Source organism: Electrona antarctica (assembly GCF_951216825.1).
Source record: "Electrona antarctica genome assembly, chromosome: 11".
NCBI classification, from domain to species: Eukaryota; Metazoa; Chordata; class Actinopteri; order Myctophiformes; family Myctophidae; genus Electrona; species Electrona antarctica.
The window spans coordinates 15,151,919-15,172,648 of record NC_136792.1 but is presented as its reverse complement, the minus strand read 5'-3'; the positions used below and the strand labels follow the sequence as shown (position 1 = coordinate 15,172,648).

General features: G+C 44.1%; 1 protein-coding gene across 2 annotated transcripts in view; it reads right to left on the bottom strand.

Annotated features, from left to right (window-relative positions):
* Positions 1-3,468, bottom strand: part of lrch3 (leucine-rich repeats and calponin homology (CH) domain containing 3) — a 36,826-nt gene extending 33,358 nt beyond the window's left edge. For both annotated transcript variants that reach the window (XM_079513610.1, XM_079513611.1), the window contains exon 1: positions 3,050-3,468. In XM_079513610.1, the coding sequence (XP_079369736.1) occupies positions 3,050-3,341 (292 nt within the window). In that variant the 5' untranslated portion in view covers positions 3,342-3,468. The remainder of the gene's footprint in view (positions 1-3,049) is intronic.
* Positions 3,469-20,730: the final 17,262 nt, after the last annotated feature.

The following is a 20,730-nucleotide window of genomic DNA, read 5'->3' as shown; positions in this document are numbered from 1 at the left end:
CAGCACCACTACACTTGGCACGCTCTTTTTTCTCTCTACATGAAATCTATTTGCCAAATATAGCCCAGGGTTCCTAGACGTCCCACACACTTAACAATGCATTGACAAACCGTGACATTTCCAGAGCCTTTTACCCATTCAATTTCAGTGCAATATAAAGGCATTCACTACTGTACTGTACTGTAACGTGACAAAAATAACAGATCTACAAGCCAACAACGTATGGTGGTACTGTAGTACATTAGGCGACACGTATTAGACATGTTTTGGGACATACAATGTATTGTATATAGAAACATTTTCCAAAACATTTGATTACTTCCAAACCTTTTCAAGGCCTGGAAATGTATTTCTATTATTATTTTTTTAACCTACATTTTATCACACAACTTTTTGTAACCCCTTTTTTTCCACCCAGTGTCAATTTTCGAATGTAACCCTGGGCGCTACAGTTTTGCTAATTTCAAAACATTTCTAGGAATTTCATGACCGTGAGAACCCTGCCACAAAGTTTAAGCTTGTAGATCGGCTATTTTTATCAAACGTTCCCTCCAGATGCTGGGGTTCAAGTGGTCAAACACACATGATGACACTATGTATACCAAGACACACACACACACACACACGTAAATACTAGATATTTATAGTACACACAGTGCACACATAAAAATAGAGTACATTTATAAGTGGGAACAATGCAAGCACCTCAAAAGCACCCTATGACCAATGTATGATCAATATACATGCATACAGTGTAATAACACACACACACACACACACACACACACACACACACACACACACACACACACACACACACACACACACACACACACACACACACACACACACACACACACACACACACACACACACACACACACACACACACACACAGCTAAAATGTATAGTTTACAAATGTACCTGAGGGGGCTTTAGATGGCGTTACATATAAGACAAACTGACTTGGAATGGGAAATAAACAAGGAGAAATGGAATTGGTTTTCTTGTATATAACATTGTAATGGTACTGATGTTTGTGCGCAACACTCTTGAAAACAAAGTATTGCATTGTGGGTTTAGCCAACAGGGCCTTTTTGATGTCAATCAATCAATCAATCAAGTCACCTTAATTCAAGTAAAAGATGCCAAATAATATATATATATATATATATATATATATATATATATATATATATATATATATATATTTGAATATATTTAAATTATATTTTTTTAGGGCCATGTCATTGTCATGTGGTTTACCTGCACAGCCTTAGTTTGTGATCTAGTGGTAGATCACAATCTACCTTTTGGGCACCCCTGCACTATAGACAAACAGATCTGTAGACAGCCACAGATATAGACATGGACAGACAATAGAGACAGACACAGATGGACAAACAAACAGACATAGACAATACTGAGTACAGACAGACAGACAGATACTAAGCCATAGACAGACAATACAGACAGACATAGATAGACAAAACCACAGATAGAAGTAGCTCTGGTCCAGACAGACAATATAGATGGACATAGACTAGACAACAGACAGATCATAGACAGACATATAGGCCTACTGTAGAAGATACTAGACATATATAGTGTCAGATGCTACGTAGCGCCATTGTCGTGCCACACACCGCACAGCAGCAGGCTGCGTTTGTTTTGTCTCCACCGTCACTGACGTCACTGAGCTTTCTGACGGGACATTCTAACGTGGTCTCGGGAGTTTACAAACAAACTACACAAACCAGCGTGTTTAATTAACACACCCACACGTTAAACCATTAACAGTAATACCTTCCACTTTAAGTACCGAGACCGTTTCTAAAAAACCCAGGTACATCATCTCCCCGACGTGCTCCGGGGAGGAGGGCGTCTGCTAACCGAACAGCTCCAGACGACCGATGAAGCTAACGCTATCTATGGCTTCTATTCCTCAAGCTTTGTTTGTGTTTGGGTCATTGATTGATTGTACCGGGGGTTCAAATTAACACTCTGGACTTGATTTCACATAGTTAACGTTGAATAAATATATTATTTATTATTATAATAAACAACAGGAAAGGGTCCAATACAAACCCGCTCTACCAACTGACACAGTTCCAAAACTTACTGCTGTTACACAGACCCCGACGCCCTATCGATTTATGTGACCCCCCCTCCTCAGTCATCATCACCATCTTCTGTGTATGGTTTACTTTTCCATGACAATTGAGACCCATGGCACAACATGTTCTATTATTTACCATGACAGTGATGAGTCTTGACACCATGTCTGTCAGCGCGTTGGGATATCAGGTGAACTGGTAGAATTATTGTTGATTATGTATTTATGTATGTATGTATGACCGACGTTGACATCCTCAGCTCAAAGACAACCCTGTCCCGTTTGAAGAACAGTGTTAAAGTGGGTCAAATTTCAAATGCTCTTGTTCGTTTACAATATTAAACAATTGTTCTATTCTAGAATCTAGATGGTAGACTACTAGACTCAGCTTTAGCCGCTCTAGGCTTGTGCATGTTTTTGATGTTTGTAAACAATTAAGACTCGAGTATAACACATTTGATTGACCAAAGTTTAAAAAAAAAAACTCTTTCAGAATGTTATCAAAGCTCCAGCCTTTTGCAGTCAAAACATAAGCAGACCACGGTACCGCATTCGATCATCTGATTGTATGAGAACCACTTCTTAAATATATCTGCTATTTTTGAAAACCTCTGAAACAATATTTGAAGTCACAGATTTCGACCGGTCACCGTGCTCCGCGTCACACCCCTGTCAGTTTCCCCGGACCGTGAACCGCCTTCACGGCCTAATGTTTCCCTCCCCGGTCTGTGACTGCAGTGCAGACTCCCAGACTCTCTCCACCAAAACTGTCTTCAAAACTCAGCCAAAAAACACAAACATAAAAACACCACAGCGGCTCCATTGAGTGTGTGTATGGGGGTCCTTCTGAGTCTGACCCGCACCGGGCCCGGCGGGTCTCGACTCGGACCGAACAACCGGGCCCCATGGTGGAGTTCAGTGAGGCAGACTCACCGGCCCGGATGGTGTCGGTCAGGTCGTGGTTGGAGGCGCTCCGGGGGAACTCCTTCAACTTCCTGCCGCTGAGGTTGAGGCAGCCGGTGGCCGCAGCCTCGTCCAGAGCCCGGTCCAGGGAGCGGTTCCACGACGCCGGGCCCGTCAGTCCCTGTGCCGCCGCGGGGTGGTGACCCAGGCCGGTGCTGCTGCTGCTGTTGGCGGCCAGAACGTTCGCTCCCGGTACCGTGAAGGCCGGTGGTCCCGTGTTGTTGTTGTCCGCCGCAGACCCCAGTAGCACCGAGGCCGCCATTACACTACTAGTAACTAACTCTAACTGCTGCTGGCTGAGAGTGCTAGCCACCACTCGGTGCTAGCTAGCAGGGCAGGCGGCTAACAGGCTAGCACTGACTCTGAGGGGATGATGGGGAGCATGCGCACAACACACACACACAGGACATGATGAGCCAGGCTGCCAGAGGGAAATTAGAAATATTACAGAGTACAGACAGACAGATTTAGTGCCTTATCAGACTAACCATAGAAAATGTGTGTTGTTGAAATGTTTGAAAAATATTTGAAATTTGTCCATTTGCTTAGAAATATTACAGAGTACAGACAGACAGATTTAGTGCCTTATCAGACTAACCATAGAAAATGTGTGTTGTTGAAATGTTTGAAAAATATTAGAAATTTGTCCATTTGCTTGTTCATGATTATTATTCTTTTTTCAACAGCAGAGCCCGCTCTCAAATTTGATATTTTCAAATAGATGATATAGGGTTTAATCATGTGTTTAAATGCTATATTAACACGTTTTGCTGGGGACCCCCTGGAACCCCCTCAAGCGCTCCAGAGGGTCCCTGGACACCAATTTGAGAACCACTGAGCTACAAATGTCTAGCTTCCTGAGCTGCACCATGTGAAACACAGAGACACAGATAAAACATGAAAGATAACAAACCACAAGATCCTGTTAGTGGTTGTTAAATGTATCCATTATTTCTTATGTGAACTGAAACGAATCATGATGTGAGTTAACTTGGATAGAGGTATCAATCAATCAATCAATCAATCAATCAATCATACACTTTGTCATATCATACACAGGGATGACCTTCCTTTAACACGCATAGAGTGTCGTATGGTCGACTTTGCCTTATTGCTCGCTAAGGCGTGCCATTCTGCTCAATGGAAGGATGCTGCCCCTGCTTCGTGATATAATGTCCTGTCTCAAGTTGGAGATGTTAAGGTTTTCAATTGCCGGCTCTGAGATGTTTTTTACAAGACCTGCATGGGGCCCGTTTATGACATTCTACCACAACACACAAACTGCATAGTGTGCTGTGCCTATGCCTCGGCCAGCGCCAAACCACAACAGAAACAAAATCTGCTCTGCTATGATCTTTGTTTTTCTTTTCTTTGTTGTAATTATGTATGCATGTATTATTGTGTATATGTGTATATAGATATATTTATTTATTTTGTATTTTCTCCAGACTGTTTTCCGACTATCCTTGGGATTGTGGGTGAGGGGAGGAAGGAAAGCTGGAAGTACCCTCACTAAAAACGCCGGGACAACGCTCCACACGTCCCAAACTCTTCTCCCTTCTGGCCCCAAAACTGTGGAATGCACTTCCCGTTGCAATCAGAACTGCAGCATCACTCCCAATCTTCCGCCGTAGTCTGAAAACCCACATTTTCAGACTCCATCATGGCCCATAGCACTTTCCCTGCCCCCTTAGATAGCACTTTTTAGACTTAGTCATGTAGACAGCACAATAATTGCATTGTATGTAGTCATAGCACATCATAGGACATATGTATAGCATAGTATAGCATATATGTATAGTTTATATGTATAGTGTCATTATATAGATATGTTCTAGTTATGTTCTTAGCTTACGCATGATAAATACATTTTTATATATGTGGTATTCCCATGCTTTTTTTGTTCTTGCTTAATGTCGCTCTGGATTAAGAGCGTCTGCTAAATGCCTAAATTGTAAATTGGGAGGGTGGGATAGGGGATTGAGTTTTATTTTTATATTTTATTATGTCTGTTTAATACTTGCCCCTTGGCTTCTGTTATAAAACCTGAATAAAAAGATTTTGAAAAGAAAAGAAAAGAGAGAGTGATACTTTCAGTGCAAGCTCTCAGTGTTGCATGCAGTTAAAAGAAGAGTTAAAAATGGGGAAGAGGGAATAAAAAGTAGAAAGAGGAAGGAACACAAAAAGCCATACAAAATAGCAGCATATGGTTCATAAAATCAAATCACAGTGTCATGTGTGCAAACTGCATGGTTGAAAGTCATGCAGGGTAATTTAAATATATAAAAAAGAGCATTGGGTAAAATAAAACGTTTCATGCATGATTAAAAGGCTGTACTGTACGGTGACAGGACTTAGTGATTATTCAGTCTGTCTGTCTGTCTGTCTGTCTGTTAGTTAGTTAGTTAGCAGGCAGGCTATACAAAAAAAACAACTTTGTGAAAAGGTTTGTCGTGTGCCATCACTGCCAAGGAAGATCGAACGATTATGTTTTCACGACAACTTGGCAAAAAGGGGCCTGGTGGTGGGTGTAGCGGCCTACCATAGCCCTGGTGCCTAATTATCACAAAAAGACACCATGAGGCGTTGAGCAGAGGTTTGACATTGGCCGAGGAATAACTGCTTATACTTTCACACTGATTACTTAACGGTTGGTGGTTGACCTCTCTGTGGGTTGACTCCTGTCCGGGTCCCTCCTACGTCTCACCAGGTCCAGGACCTGTATGTTGCACCAGACTCCCAGGACCAGACACTTCATTCAGTAGTGGTGGATTCTTGAGCCGCAATGGTTCTACAGGCTCCATCTGGGCAATGGTGGTGCTGCAGGCCCCGCTTGCGGCTCGAATGGCCCTCCGAAAGGCCTCACCGAAGGTTTTTTGGGCTTCCTCCTTACGGAGGATGCCGGCTGGGGCGCCAACCCATACTTCTCCCGGGGTTATATCTTGCGCCACTTACCCCTTAACCCTAAACTTATTTACCATGTTTTACTATTTTTAAAAACCTTTCAAAATAATTCAAATATAGCCGATCTACAAGCTCACAACGTGTCGATGTGATCGGCTAGTTGAACTGTTTTAAAATGTTGTTTTTTGCCACAAATCTAAAAACAAACAGTGAATAGGAGGAAGAAATGGATACACATTATTTCAGATGAAGTTTGGAGAAAAAATTTTTTTTAGTTGACCAGAGTCCCCCAGGACTCGTACTAGAAATAGCCGATCCACAAACTGACAATGCTTCGCGGCGCCTTGTGAGCTTGTAGATCGGCTATTTTTGCCAAATGTTTGCAGTTCATCCAATTCAACAATCATACACAGACAAAGTAGTGTCCCCCGGCTGCCTGTTAGTGGCTGAGGAAGGATTCCCAGCATGCCTCTGGGATACGCCTACGTTATTGTTCTATTATTGTGCTTATTGTTTTGTTACAGTACGTGTGAGGGAATGTGTTTGTTGGGCTTATTGTGTTGTGGGGTTTATATTGTGCATGTGTGTGTTATAATATGTGTATTTGGGTGTGACCAATGTCGCTAATGTTGTTGTAACGCTCTGTCTTAATGTATTATTGTTTTGTGTAAAACTCTTTGAATCACCTTGTGGTTTAAACCGTGCAACCCCATAGCGTCCCTTCTGGGGCTGAAGGTTTGCTGGAAATTGCAGATCTAGATGCTCACCACATGTCATGTTGTGACGCGTTGTGAGCTTGGAGAACAGCTATCTTCTACAAAGATAATTAGTGTTGAGCAAAAACAGGAGAGGGCCTAGTATAGAGCCCTGGGGGACTCCGGTCAACAAAGTATAGGGTTGAGCGTTTTAAATGTATAGCCTACTCTGCAAAATAACTTGCCCTGCCTTGCCTGCTGGGACCACAAATGGATTCACATATTATTTACGATGAAGTTAACTGGAGCCAATACTTTTGTTTTCTAACAATGCCAATCATGGTTTAAAATACTTATAGAGTAAACCCTATACTTTATTCACTGGTTGGTTCACTTAACACGGTTAATTGGTCATATGGGTGGGCTGCGTGCATTTTCAATGCTTGAATATGTTTATGTTCCGTCTTGGATCAGTGGAACTAATATTTTCCTTTGTATCACAATGGAAACTCATTTTTCAAGGTTTTAAAGAAAAAAAACACTGACGTTTTTGCAATATTAATGTTATATTATCATTCAAATCTTAGTGTTTTGCCAATAATTTGGGGACCACTTGAAATATCCCCACGGACACGGTCCACAAATAGTCCCCGGTCCATATTGAGATCCACAGTTTTTGTTGGACACTAAATAGCTCTCCCATGTCCCTGTTGTATCACAAATGTGTGATAAAGGCATGACAAACAATGCCACACTGTGTACACTTAAGTTGTATTACTGTCTGTTCCAAAATACAGCCATAATGATTATAGTTATCCCAGAGATATATACATTGTACATTGAAAGATTTGTATTTGCCACAAAGTCCTATGTGTACTGTATGTGCAGTTACTCCACCAGACTGTGCAACAAGTAATGTCCAACATTTAGCACAAAATATAATACAAGTAAGAAAGGGTATAAAAAGTAAAAGTTATAAGAGAGATCTAAGGTAATACTAGTAGTAATATTACAGCAATAATGATTCGAAGTCTAAAAACATAAACCTAAGTGTGTTGAAAGACCATATAGTGTAGATATGTGTAGTTGCAACTTCCCGCATGGGACCACTCAGTGGAATGTAGACTAGGCCAGTGGTTCCCACACTGAGTTGGGACCACCAGGGGGGTTCCCAAATTCTTTTGGGGGTCCCCAGATGATTAGCATAATGTGAAACATCGTTTTCTCACTAAACAGTAAACAAACCAACATACAGTATGCCTAGGGTATCTGCACATTTCTAAAGTTTCAATTTAATGACTTCTAAAGACCTTTTTAATAACAAATTGGACAAATCAAATGTAAAATATTACGTAAGAAGGCAAACATTGTAAAATAGCCGACCTATGTGAGCTATTTTCCCAATATTATCTGTGGAACTGAGTCAAACTAAATGTGATGCCTACAATTAGCTCTTCACTAAGTCCCTCCCCAACCCATCCTTGTCCAATAAGCACGTTAGCAGCGAAGAAAGCTTGACCTGCATAGCAACCGTTGCTAAACTATTTGGATTGGCATTGGACAATCGCTTTTTGGGGTGGGATTTAGTGAAGGGCTAATTGTTCTTGTCAGGGTGTGTGCGTGTGTGTGTGCGTGTGTGTGTGTGTGTGCGTGTGTGTGTGTGCGTGCGTGCGTGCGTGTGGGGGGAGGGGGGTGTCTGCATTAAAATATGATTATTTTGGGGGGGGGGGGGGGGTCGCAGTGTGAAAGGTTTGGGAACCCTTGAACTATAGGGTACAGAAAAATAATTTATCGAGGTGTTGCAACCACAACGATAAATCAGAAATGATAGGCCTACATTTGCAACGGAAGATGTACAGAATATAATTCATGTAACTGTATAGGACTACTTAAAAGGGAAGAACTATGGGCTTGGGCTGGGCAAGCGGTCCAGGCACCTAGGCTGGTCCGAACGGATAGCGGCGCGGTCTTGATACCGGAAGGTTCCTAGTTCGAATCAGACGTCCGACACGTTAAAATTACCACCGCTGAAGTGCCCTTGAACAAGGCATTGAACCACTACGATGAAATGTGTTCTATGAGCAGGGCCTGGCTGGAAACAAGTTCTTGAGCTTAGCCCAGATACCCTGGGTAAATATAGATTTCATTTCATTTCATTTCATTTCATTTCATTTCACAGCGTGTCGCAGGTTCGAGTCCCGATCCCGACGACCCTTGCTGCGTGTCTTTCCCCACATCTCTTAGTCCGGAGGCTTAGTGAAAAGATAGTGCAATTGCGGATAAAAGCGTAATTTTTTGCATGATGGTTCGTTAGGGTCAGTTATTGAATTTTAGCCTAGGAGCCCTTGTCAAATATCTATTTTAAATATCAAATTGCAAGACATTATTATCAATGCAATATGTGAAATATGTGAAAATCCGCCTAGTATTTTTCAGACTATATACATCATAAAATGATCAGATTATTTCCAAATGTGATAAAGTTGACTTATTTTGACATTATTAAAGTCACAGAACATGAAATATCATCAATAACACCTTTATTGCAATGAAGAATACATACAAATGAACTATAACTCGACCGGCCATCGGACGGTCTCGCGCCACACCATCCAGGTGGCCAGTTGTCCGGGTGGCCACTTGTGCAGGGTGCCCACTTGTTCAGTCAGACTACATTTTGGGTGCGGTACTGAACCATACTGTAGCGTACTGTACTGTACCATACCGTACTGTACAATACTGTACTGTGCTGTACTGTACTGTACTGTACTATACTGTACTGTACTGTACTGTACTGTACTGCAATGTACCATACTGTATGTTACTGTACCATACTGTATGTTACTGTACCGTACTGTACGTTACCGTACCGTACCATACTGTACTGTACCATACTGTGCTGCTGCGTGTGCGTGTGTGTGTGTGTGTGTGTGTGTGTGTGTGTGTGTGTGTGTGTGTGTGTGTGTGTGTGTGTGTGTGTGTGTGTGTGTGTGTGAAGTGAAAAGGGGAGGGGTCGGTGAATGTGGAAATTGTGATATAATTTGCGTCACAGCAAAATGTTGCACAATAACAGTATGGCACACAAAAGCAATATTTGTACAATACATATGACAGGTGAGCGGAGGCAATGTAGTGCAGATGGATTCCTGTGGCATGTAGAATTTGTTTGTGCTTCTTCTGTCGTATATGTCGTTAGACCTTCAGCTCCATTGCAGCAAGCCAGTCCAGTGTGTCATTGTCTAGGTCAATTAAGCCTTGATCACTATTTGGTGGCCGGTATGTGGGGAAGCTGGTCAGCACGTGTTCCACAGTCTGTAATGGATCCCCACATTCTCAGTGGGCACTGTCTGTGAGACCCCACTTGTGCATGGATGCACCAAAGCGTCCCACACTCGTCCTCAGGCGGTTGAGGGTTGTCCACTCCCTGCGGGGGAGGCGCTGGCCAGGAACATCTGTGAGATCCTCGATGTAGTAGTGAAGCCTGGAAGGATCTGCTGCCTTCCACTGGTCCCTCCATCTTGCCTTCACCCAGGAAGCCTTGGAGGTGTCGGCTGGTGTTGTGCCGAGCAGTTCCTGGGCCTGTGTGGCAAAGGGCCGCCGGGACTTGAGATGCGTACGCTGTGGTGTCTCCGTGACGACCTTGTGGAGGAGGTGAGATTTGCTCAACTGTGCCTTCCGAGTGAGGGCCAGTGTGGCTGCTTCTCGCCTGACCTCTGCTGGGGCGATTCCAGGCTGAGGCACAGTATTCAGCGGCAGGGAAAACTAGGGCCTCGGTGGAGATGCGCAGTGTCTTTGTGGTGACTCCCCACGTGGTGCCATCTAGATGCTGTATCAGTGCGGCACGGGCTTTCCCTTAACACTGTCCAGGTGTTGTTTAAAGGACAGTGTTCTGTCGAGCTTCACTCCATGTATGTCGGTGAGGACTGGGACTGTAGCCAGGCACCGTCGACCATGATGTTGATTTGGCGAGTTGCTTCCCTTTTGTAGAGGTGGAACATTGTTGCTACAGTCTTCTCAACACTGAGCTTGAGGCGGCAGTCCTTCAGGTATGAAGAAAGGGTGTTCAATTCCTCCGAGAGGCCTTCCCCTATACTGCTTCCCAGGATGGCTTGCTGAGCAGAATTGCCAAGTTTCGTAGGAGAAGCCGGACGGATAAATATATTGGTTTGCTCCCCCTTTCCATTATAGTACAAGGATATGCATCATAGTGTGAAACATGTTATAGAGCTGTGCTTTCTGCCTAGCTGTCACAATTGCATTTGCAAAGTGGGGAACAGTCCAAATTTGTATTACTGCATTTTCAGGTACTACACTACAGTCACCTTTACAGGTGCATCTGATCAGCTCTCTGCAAGCTCTGGAAACCTCTGGAATGGTCAGCCAAACTGGCACCCATGACCCTTCTTCCTTAACCCACCCATAGTTCTGTGGAGAAGGAATCACTTGGTGGCTTCGTGTGCTGGTGGCCCAGATGCCCGCTTGGTAGACTGCAATAGCCTAGGCCCTAGGGGAACCCAAATCTCGAGCCCTGCCTATGTTTCACGCATATTCTGGTTGTGACACAACATATGCCTTAATAGCCGGGGAGCCAGTCACCCAAAATTTGAGAGGACCTGTGATGTCATAACATACTTTTTATTTGTGTTTTTTTTCTATTCATTTGGTCAGAGCAGACCTCTCATTCTGTGTTCCTTAATGACCAAGTTAATAGAAAAAACACAAATAAAAAGTATGTCATGACATCACAGGTTCATCTCTATTCCCGCTCCCCGGCTATTAATGGAAAGGGTAAGAAGTCAGCTTGGCGGACCTGGCAAGCCTATGATGCTGCCTGCGACAGAAACATTCGTCAATCTGGCAAAGCATCCCTTCCAGCAACTAGATGTTGACTGCCAGCACTTCCGGGAGCTTGAAAGACTGACAGTAATTTTGTACGACAAAACCAGTCCTTTGAGCTCCATCAACGAAAAAAGAAAATAACTCTTCTGTGAACAAAATCGAACAATAGAGAAATGACCTCCCACCCAGGGTGCACTCACATGTGAAACGGGCAGTCTACCAAGCAGGCATCTGGGCCACCAGCACACAAAGCCATCAAATGATTCCTTCTCCACAAAACTATGGGCCAAGGAAGAAGGGTCATGGGTGCTAGTTTACTGACCATTCCAAAGGTTTCCAGAGCTTGCAGAGAGCTGATCAGATGCACCTGTAAAGGTGATGTATACCTGCCAATGCAGCAATGCAAATTTGGACTGTTGGATTCTAGGCAGAATGCGCACAGCTCTATAACATGTTTCGCACTATGATGCATATTAATTTGTATTCTTCATTGCAATAAAGGTGTTATTGATGATATTTCATGTTCTGTGACTTTAATAATGTCAAAATAAGTCAACTTTATCACATTTGGAAGTAATCTGATCATTTTATGATGTATATAGTCTGAAAAATACTAGGCGGATTTTCACAGATTTCACATATTTCATTGATATTGATAGTCTTGCAATTTGATATTTAAAATAGATATTTGACAAGGGCTCCTAGGCTAAAATCCTTTAGCATGACATAAAGAAGCCTCATACAAAATTTGGCGCTTTTATCCGCAAGTGCACTATTCTCCTAAAAAAGTGCACTAAGCCTCTGGACTATCTGGCCCTTTCCTGTCAAACTTAATCTGTCAATAAAGGCAAAAAGCCCAAAAAACATCTTGAAAAAAAGGGGAAAAATGAAGGAACAATCACCCATTTATCATTATCATTATTATTATTACTAGTCCATATATGACATATACCCAAAGTATGTGCAGAGTTTGGGTTGTGTGGTGTGTACATGCATTGCATTTGTGTTGCTGAACATCCCAAAGTAGTAGTATAGCAACTATTAGCACCAATTCAGGTGAATGATTTTTACTTTTATTATTTATATTAGTCAGACATTGTGCAACACACAATGCTCAGCCAATCGCAGCGCAGAATGGAACACCTTCCAGCCAATCACAGCACGCAATATCTGCGGACGCATTTCATCCTCAAATCCCTACCTCGTTATGCCCTCTTTCTCTGCTCCCTCTCTCTCCCACTTATATATAATGGGTGTCCCCTGTGGCACACCCGTTATGCGATGCTCAGCCAATCACAGCGGATTTCCACCCTGACACACGCGCTATGCGCTTTTCAGCCAGTCACAGCGCAGAATGGCAGACCTTCCAGATCCAGCCTCAATAGGCCTATTTCACAGCATTTCCCCGCCCCCTTTTTACGCCCCCTTTTGTTGATAGTGGTGTTATCTTTTTTGCGGTCCATAGGCTTCCATGTTAAAAGAGGTATTTTCACAAGCCACAAACTACCGTTTTGTAAATGTAAGGTTTATTCTACTTATTTGAGTTGTTATACGATTGTGTTTTCTTCATATTATTATTATGTCTTTGACATTTTAACATTAGGAAATGTACTTAGATTCTCCAGAGAAAAAATGTGGTAATGCCTAATGTTAAATGACACCACTATCTACCGGAAGTGGGCGTGGAAAGGGGGCTGTGAGATAGGCCTATTTCATTTTCCTGGGCTGTGACGTCATGTGGGTCAACCAATAGGATGACAAATAGGATGACGTACGTATGTATGTCGGGGTATGTATGTCTGTCCTCCAACAGCCAATAACGGACCACTATTCTTGGTGACGTAACTAAGGTACGTTTCAAGGTTGGTAAGGTCAATAACAGGTCAAAAGGATTTAGAATAGCAGAGCTCTATAGGACTCAGAGTAGCAGTCGTACCCAGACAGACAGCTCTATAGGACTCAGAGCAGCAGTCGTACCCAGACAGCTGCAGATACTTTTAGGACTCAGCAGTCGTACCAGCAGTGGTGAGCGCACCTCATGGAGCCCTCTGCTTCGCACAAGTAGGCCATACATGGCTTACTTGTGTGCAAGGCGCAAGTTGGCATCCCGAGAGAGTGTATTTCTAGTTATTATTGTACTACTCAGTTATAGTAGGCCATTACAAAAATAATTCACATTATATGCAACATTTCTAGTTTTAAAATTTTCATTAACTTGAATGACTTGAAGATAAGTTTGCTTGCTACATCTTTAGTCTGATATACATGCATAAATACATAGTTTGAATATTTTATTTGAACCCATAGAAGCTGGCTTCTCTTTCTGCATAATGACCAATGTGCACATTCCTTGCATAATGTCGCCCTCTACTGGACAATCAATGGTAACAATCTAGAGGTGGAAACTGGAAAGTCTAGTTCAGACCACCAATGATTCACCATCAGGGCCATTTGCTGAAAGTTGGCAGCCCTGTTTAGCAGCCTATCCCAGGGAATCTGGGACCACTGTCAATGCCTGCCCTGCAAGATTAAGGAACATTCAGATTTTGCTCAAAACTTACATTTATCAAAACACATGAAAGTGTGCATACTGCATACCATCAATGATTCTCTTGCACCTAAACCTAGCCCGTCTCCGGACCCCCCGGGTTGAGCTCCTTTGGACCCCAACCCATAGGGTCCGGTGACACCAAAGCAAAGCTACATGCTAATTCTCAAACGCACACTGACACCGTTGCTTTTGCTTTTGCTGCGCTGTGTGTATGTGATGCTGACATATTCCAAAAGAAGCATATAAGAGCTATAGGAGACAACGGAGACAACCGAACCCCCCGCGAACGGCGCAGAACCCGTTAAGTATTTTTAATCTTTGTTAGACTGTTTTGGCAGCTCTGAAATCCTATCTTCCGTCCTTCCTTGTTGACATCCCATTGTACCGCCTCCAGCATCGGGGTTGGCTAGCTGCACCTCCCTACGCGCCTCGTAGGCGCAGCTAGCCAACCGAGATGTCAACAAGGAAGGACCGAAGAGAGAATTTCAGAGCTGCCAAAATGGTCAAGCAAAGTTTAAAAATACTTAACGGCTTCTGCGCCAAAGGAAAGTTTCATTGATGTTTCCGTTGGCTCCTATAGCAGATATGCTTCTTTTGGAACAAATAACTAGCACACACACGGCGCAGCAAAGGCGGGAAATCGGGTTGTATATTATATTTAACATATAGAAGAAGATACGTGGGAAGGGACCCTACGTCTAAAGTCATCAAAATGTCAGAAAACTTTAACGTAGGGTCCCGAGAGGGGCTAACCTAAACCCAACACACCACCAGGCAACCACAACAAGCCAGCCAGCTACTCTGATGGCCGGGTGTGGCTCCCTTTTATTCAGTCAGCAGCCAGGTGTCACAGCTGTCCTGAATATGGGTGATTGGGGAGTCACATCACAGGTCTAGGAAAATACCTTTGAGGACTACTCAAAGGCCCCAAAAATCTGGCCATATGAGCTTGTAGTTCGGCTATTTTCACAATTAATATTTAGTGAGTCAAACTAAATGTAACGCCTACATTTAGTAATTCCAAGTGCTTGTAAGGGTAGCACTTCCAAGCACTTGTAGGCATTACAGTTTAAAAATGAACATTTTGCGGGGGTCACGTGACATCACAGACCACAGTCTGAAAAGTGGCGAACACTTGGCTAGAATGACCAGAAACGATCTGTGTAATTGAGGAAAATTATAGCTGCGTGGTTGTCATGGCAACCGATTAAGACAGGGTTAAATGAATCATGGAGTAGTGGTTAACAGCCTCAGTAGGCTACTATATGACATAGTGATGCATGACATTGTTTTATGGATTGGATGACATACATTTCCAGTCAAAAACTTTGATGCCCATAGAAGTGTCAGTGTCACTGTGTGTGTGTGTGTGTGTGTGTGTGTGTGTGTGTGTGTGTGTGTGTGTGTGTGTGTGTGTGTGTGTGTGTGTGTGCGTGTGTGTGTGCGTGCGTGCGTGCTTGCGTGTGTGTGTGCGTTCATGATTTATCATGACAGGCCAGGATTCCAAGCGGTGGTCTTTTGGTGACATTATAAAAACAAGCCTCCAGGCACATGCTATCCTTTACCATGCAAATACTCTCTTCCTGTCCCGGGGGATTCTGGGAAAAAGGAAGTGCGGCGTGTTTTCTTTTTGCTGATTGGCTGACTGCGCGTGTGTTCTGTGTTGCTGTTTGTTTACTTAGCAATGAGCCAATCACTCATATACATGCAAGCACGCACGCACACAAGTGCATGCAGGCACACACGCACACACACACACACAAACACACACACACACACACACACACACACTGACACACACACACACACACACACACACACACACACACACACACACACACACACACACACACACACACACACACACACACACACACACACACACACACACACACACACACACACACACACACACACACTACAATCAGCTACAATTCTGGGTAGTGGGAGAGGAGACAGAGGAAAGAGTACACAAGAACAGGTGAGAGGAGAGGGGACAGGGTACATGAGACAGGGCATAGGGGACAGGGGGGAGAGGGGACATGAGACAATTAAGGCATAGGGGAGAGGAGACATGAGACAAGCCATAGAGGTCATGAGACAATTAGGGAGAGAAGACATGAGACAAGGCATAGGGGAGAGGAGACATGAGACAAGGCATAGGGGAGAGGAGACATGAGACAAGGCATAGGGGAGAGAAGACATGAGACAAGGCATAGGGGAGAGGAGACATGAGACAAGGCATAGGGGAGAGAAGACATGAGACAATGCATAGAGGTCATGAGACAATTAGGGAGAGAAGACATGAGACAAGACATAGGGGAGAGGGGACATGAGACAATTAAGGCATAGGGGAGAGGAGACATGAGACAAGGCATAGGGGAGAAAAGACATGAGACAATGCATAGAGGTCATGAGACAATTAGGGAGAGAATACATGAGACAAGGCATAGGGGAGAGAAGACATGAGACAAGGCATAGGGGAGAGAAGACATGCGACAAGGCATAGGGGAGAGGAGACATGATAAAAAGCATAGGGGAGAGAAGACATGCGACAAGGCATAGGGGAGAGGAGACATGATAAAAGGCATAGAGGTCATGAGACAATTAGGGAGAGAAGACATGAGACAAGACATAGGGGAGAGGGGACATGAGACAATTAAGGCATAGTGGAGAGGAGACATGAGACAAGGCATATATAGGGGACAGGGGACATGAGACAAGACATAGGGGACAGAGGACATGAGACAAGGCCTTTCCCAGGCGCCTGACACACTATTAAAACTAAATCGCTCTCTCTGTTCCGGGGGGAGAGGGGGGGCAGAGCAGCTCTTTGCTCCATGGGGGGGAGGAGGGCAGAACACAGCCATGGAGCAGAGCTGCTCTGTGAAACCCAGTGACTCCCATTGAAAATGAATTGCGAGCTACTCTGCCCCCCATCTCCCCCCAGAACAGAGAGAACGATATTGTTTTAATCACCTCTGACCCTGTGGGTCAGAATCAAACTCCCACCTCCAGGTGGGAGTTTGATTAATTGATTGAATACTTTATTAATCTGATTATTAACAGTACAGCTAGTACACTCAAGTTATGCTAAAAAGGATAACACAAAAAGCTCCATGTCGCAGGGACTTACCCCAAGAGTCTTTGGTATGACCCGGCCGGGGATCAAACCCTGAACTCCCAGTCCCAGTCTCAGGGCGGACAGTGGACACTCTACACATACAATACAGTAGAAATACAATACAAACCCTGACCTCCCAGTCTCAGGTGGACACTCTACACATACAATACAGTAGAAATACAATACAGCCCAGGCGGTGGCGTAACCGTCTGGGCACCCGACTGGTAATCCAGTCGCAGTGTGCCGCGGGTTCGACTCCCGAGCCCGACACGGCTACTGTCTGTCCCTTCAAAAACCAATAAAAGGCGTAAGCCGCAAAAAAAAAGAAAAGAAATACAATACAAACCCTGACCTCCCAGTCTCAAGGTGGACACTCTAGTGTACACATGTAGAAATACAAGACAGAACATATTGGAATAAATGCAAAGCCCAGTAGAATCATGAGGAAATATTTACAGTGAAGACCCAGCCGAGTATTTCCAATTTCCAGTACTTTTACTTCTACTCCACTACATCTCAGAGACCAATATTGTACTTTTACTTTTACACTTCACAATACAATTATTTGAAAACTTTAGTTACTAGTTACTTTGTAGATTTTGATAATTATTACAAAACATACATTAACCACTTATCAACCACAATTTGAAGAGGAGATTGTGCATAATGCGGTGGGCAGAGGGATTGAGGAGAGGGGCTGTCTGGTTGAGGAGGTTCCAGCCAGCGCTACCTCCCATGTGCTGAGATGGAAACACAGAGAAAGAAGCAACCTCTGTTTCCATCTCTCCTCTGCTCCCAACCTCTGCCTTTTTGCTCCTTTCCCACTACAACACGCACGCACGCACGCACGCACGCACGCACGCACGCACGCACGCACGCACGCACGCACGCACGCACGCACGCACGCACGCACGCACGCACGCACGCACGCACACTCTCACACAGTGAGTCAGTGGCCAACAGCTATTACCTGCTGTAGGAAATGACAGATAATGTGTTGCATGTGTGTGTGTCTGTGTGTGTGTATCTGTGTGCGTGCGTGCATGCGTGCGTGCGTGTGTGCGTGCGTGCGTGTGGAGAAAGTGATGTTTGAATCCCAAATGAAACCTTAGGCAGGTGTTCAAATCTCTCTCCCTCTTTATCACCCTGTCCTCCCTCTTTCTCTCTCCTTCTCTCCCTCTCTCCCTCTCTGCCTCTCTGCCTCTCACCCCCCACACCAACCTCCCTCTCTATTACTGTAACATGACATATGTATGTGTGGATGTATACATTTCAAAGGGGAACAGTAAAAACGGACACACAAAAAGACAAATAACAGATGGTCTCTCGGGGAAGCAGGTGTTAAAGACTTCAGTTTCCTGTGAGAAAATCTCATTCTGTTCTGTTTTCTCTCCATCTCTATTTCAACATCACTGTCCTCCTGGGAGGAGAGATAGAGAGGAGGAGGAAGAGAGAGAGAGAGAGAGAGAGAGAGAGAGAGAGAGAGAGATAGAGAGAGAGGGGCGACTGTGGTTCAAGAGGTAGAGCAGGTCGTCCAATGATCCATGGGTCGGCGGTTCGAATCCCGGCTCCTCCTGTCTACATGTCGAAGTGTCCTTGGGCAAGACACTGAACCCCAAATTGCTCCCGATGTTCTGGTTGGTACCTTGCATGGCTTCCGCTGCAATCGGTGTATGAATGTGTGTGTGAATGGGTGAATGTAATGCACAATCTATGTAAAGATAAAGGCGCTATATAAATGCCATTTACCATTTCAGAGAGAGAATAAGAAAGATAGAGAGAGAGGGAAAGTGAAAGGTAGAGAGGGCAAAGATGGAAGATGGGTGACATCTGACATGTTTGAACGGTTATGATTTAGATTGTTGTTCCTAAACAGAATTTTTTTTTGTCTTAACTCTCCTCTCCTCTCCTCTCCTCTCCTCTCCTCTCCTCTCCTCTCCTCTCCTCTCCTCTCCTCTCCTCTTCTCTTCTCTTCTCACCTCTCCTCATAAAACTTAATCACTGCATTCAATCAGGAAGCTGTCAGATGATTCAGCTCAGATAGACATCACAGCCCTTAAAACAACATCAATCAGGAGCCAGGGGGCATCTCTTTCTCTCTCTCTCTCTCTGAAATCGCCAACGATTTCCAGCAAGATAGCTGGGGTACAACTTAGCCGCGTGACGTCAATGCACGAGACCCGAGTTGTTAAAAAAGGGGAAAACTATTCTAATGACGCAACGCTTCCCGCTGCGTTCAATATCACCTAATGCCATCAGGACGATGGTAAATGCTTTACCTATGTGACCAACCCACTGGCCTATAAGCCCAGGGGACCAAAGGTCAGGGGGCCCCTCAATACAATTGTGCTGCCTCTACAGAGCCTGATTCTAAATTTCTGAATGTACTACTGCATGGTTGTTGAATTAAGACCCCCCCCCCCCCCCCCATGTGTGTGTGTGTCCGTGTGTAGGACAGAAAATCTCCGGCACCGTTGGCTTGTTGTGTTATGATGTTGATGGTTATTGTCTCCACCAGGTCGACCAGCACAAATATATATGTGAGTAGGGAAACCAAATGGCCAGCGACGTCCCTGCACATTCCACTATGTTGAGGGACGCCACCAGGAGGCACATCTATGCAAAGAAACACATGTTTATATATATTACTCCTAAACATTTGGCCCAAGCATCACAAACGTTCCTGACCTGGTGGAGATCTGTGCTCCGAGAAGTCTTATGGTGTTGATGGTTAGTGTGTTATGATATTGACTGTGTTATCAATGTCAATACATGGTTTTATATAATCATATTGTAAGCTATGTCAAGGTAACGTCTATATGATTTATGAATTCAGTAATAATAGCAGCTAAAATCCTTACAACTTCACAGGAGCCATGTTTTATGGAAATGTATACCCTTTCTGTTCAGTTGAAGTAATGTGATAAAATGATCATTCATATAAAATGCCAGGATGGAAATGAAGACCTGTAAGATCTGTAAGCAGATGGTTCGGCTGAGATGCAGTGTTTGCTTAGTTTGGCAAAGTGCCTTTGAGCAAAGATATTAATCAACAGGAAGAAGGATTCTATCTGCTCTACTTCTACGTATGTCCTTCTGTGTTCTGTCTGTCTTGTCTGTCTGTCTGTCTTTCTGTCTGCCTGTCTGTAAATGGTGCATTTATATAGTGCTTTTGTCCAAAGCGCTTTACATAGCATTGCATTCACCCATTCACACACACATTCATACACCGATGACGGAGGAAACCATGCAAGGCACCAACCTGCACATCGAGAGCAATTAGGGGTTCAGCGAGGATACTAAAGAGCCCGGGATTGAACTGGGAACCTCACTGTTCCCATCCGGCCGCTCTACCCCTGAGTCAGTCAGTCAGTCAGTCAGTCAGTCAGTCTGTAGTACTATGATGAACATCTCTCTCCAAGTCAAATAAACGTTTTGAAGTGTGTGCGTGTGTGCATACAGTATATGACTTACCCTAAAATTAACTACAAATCTTACATATTCTGTGGTGTAAAGTAACTATTAAAGTGCATTTACT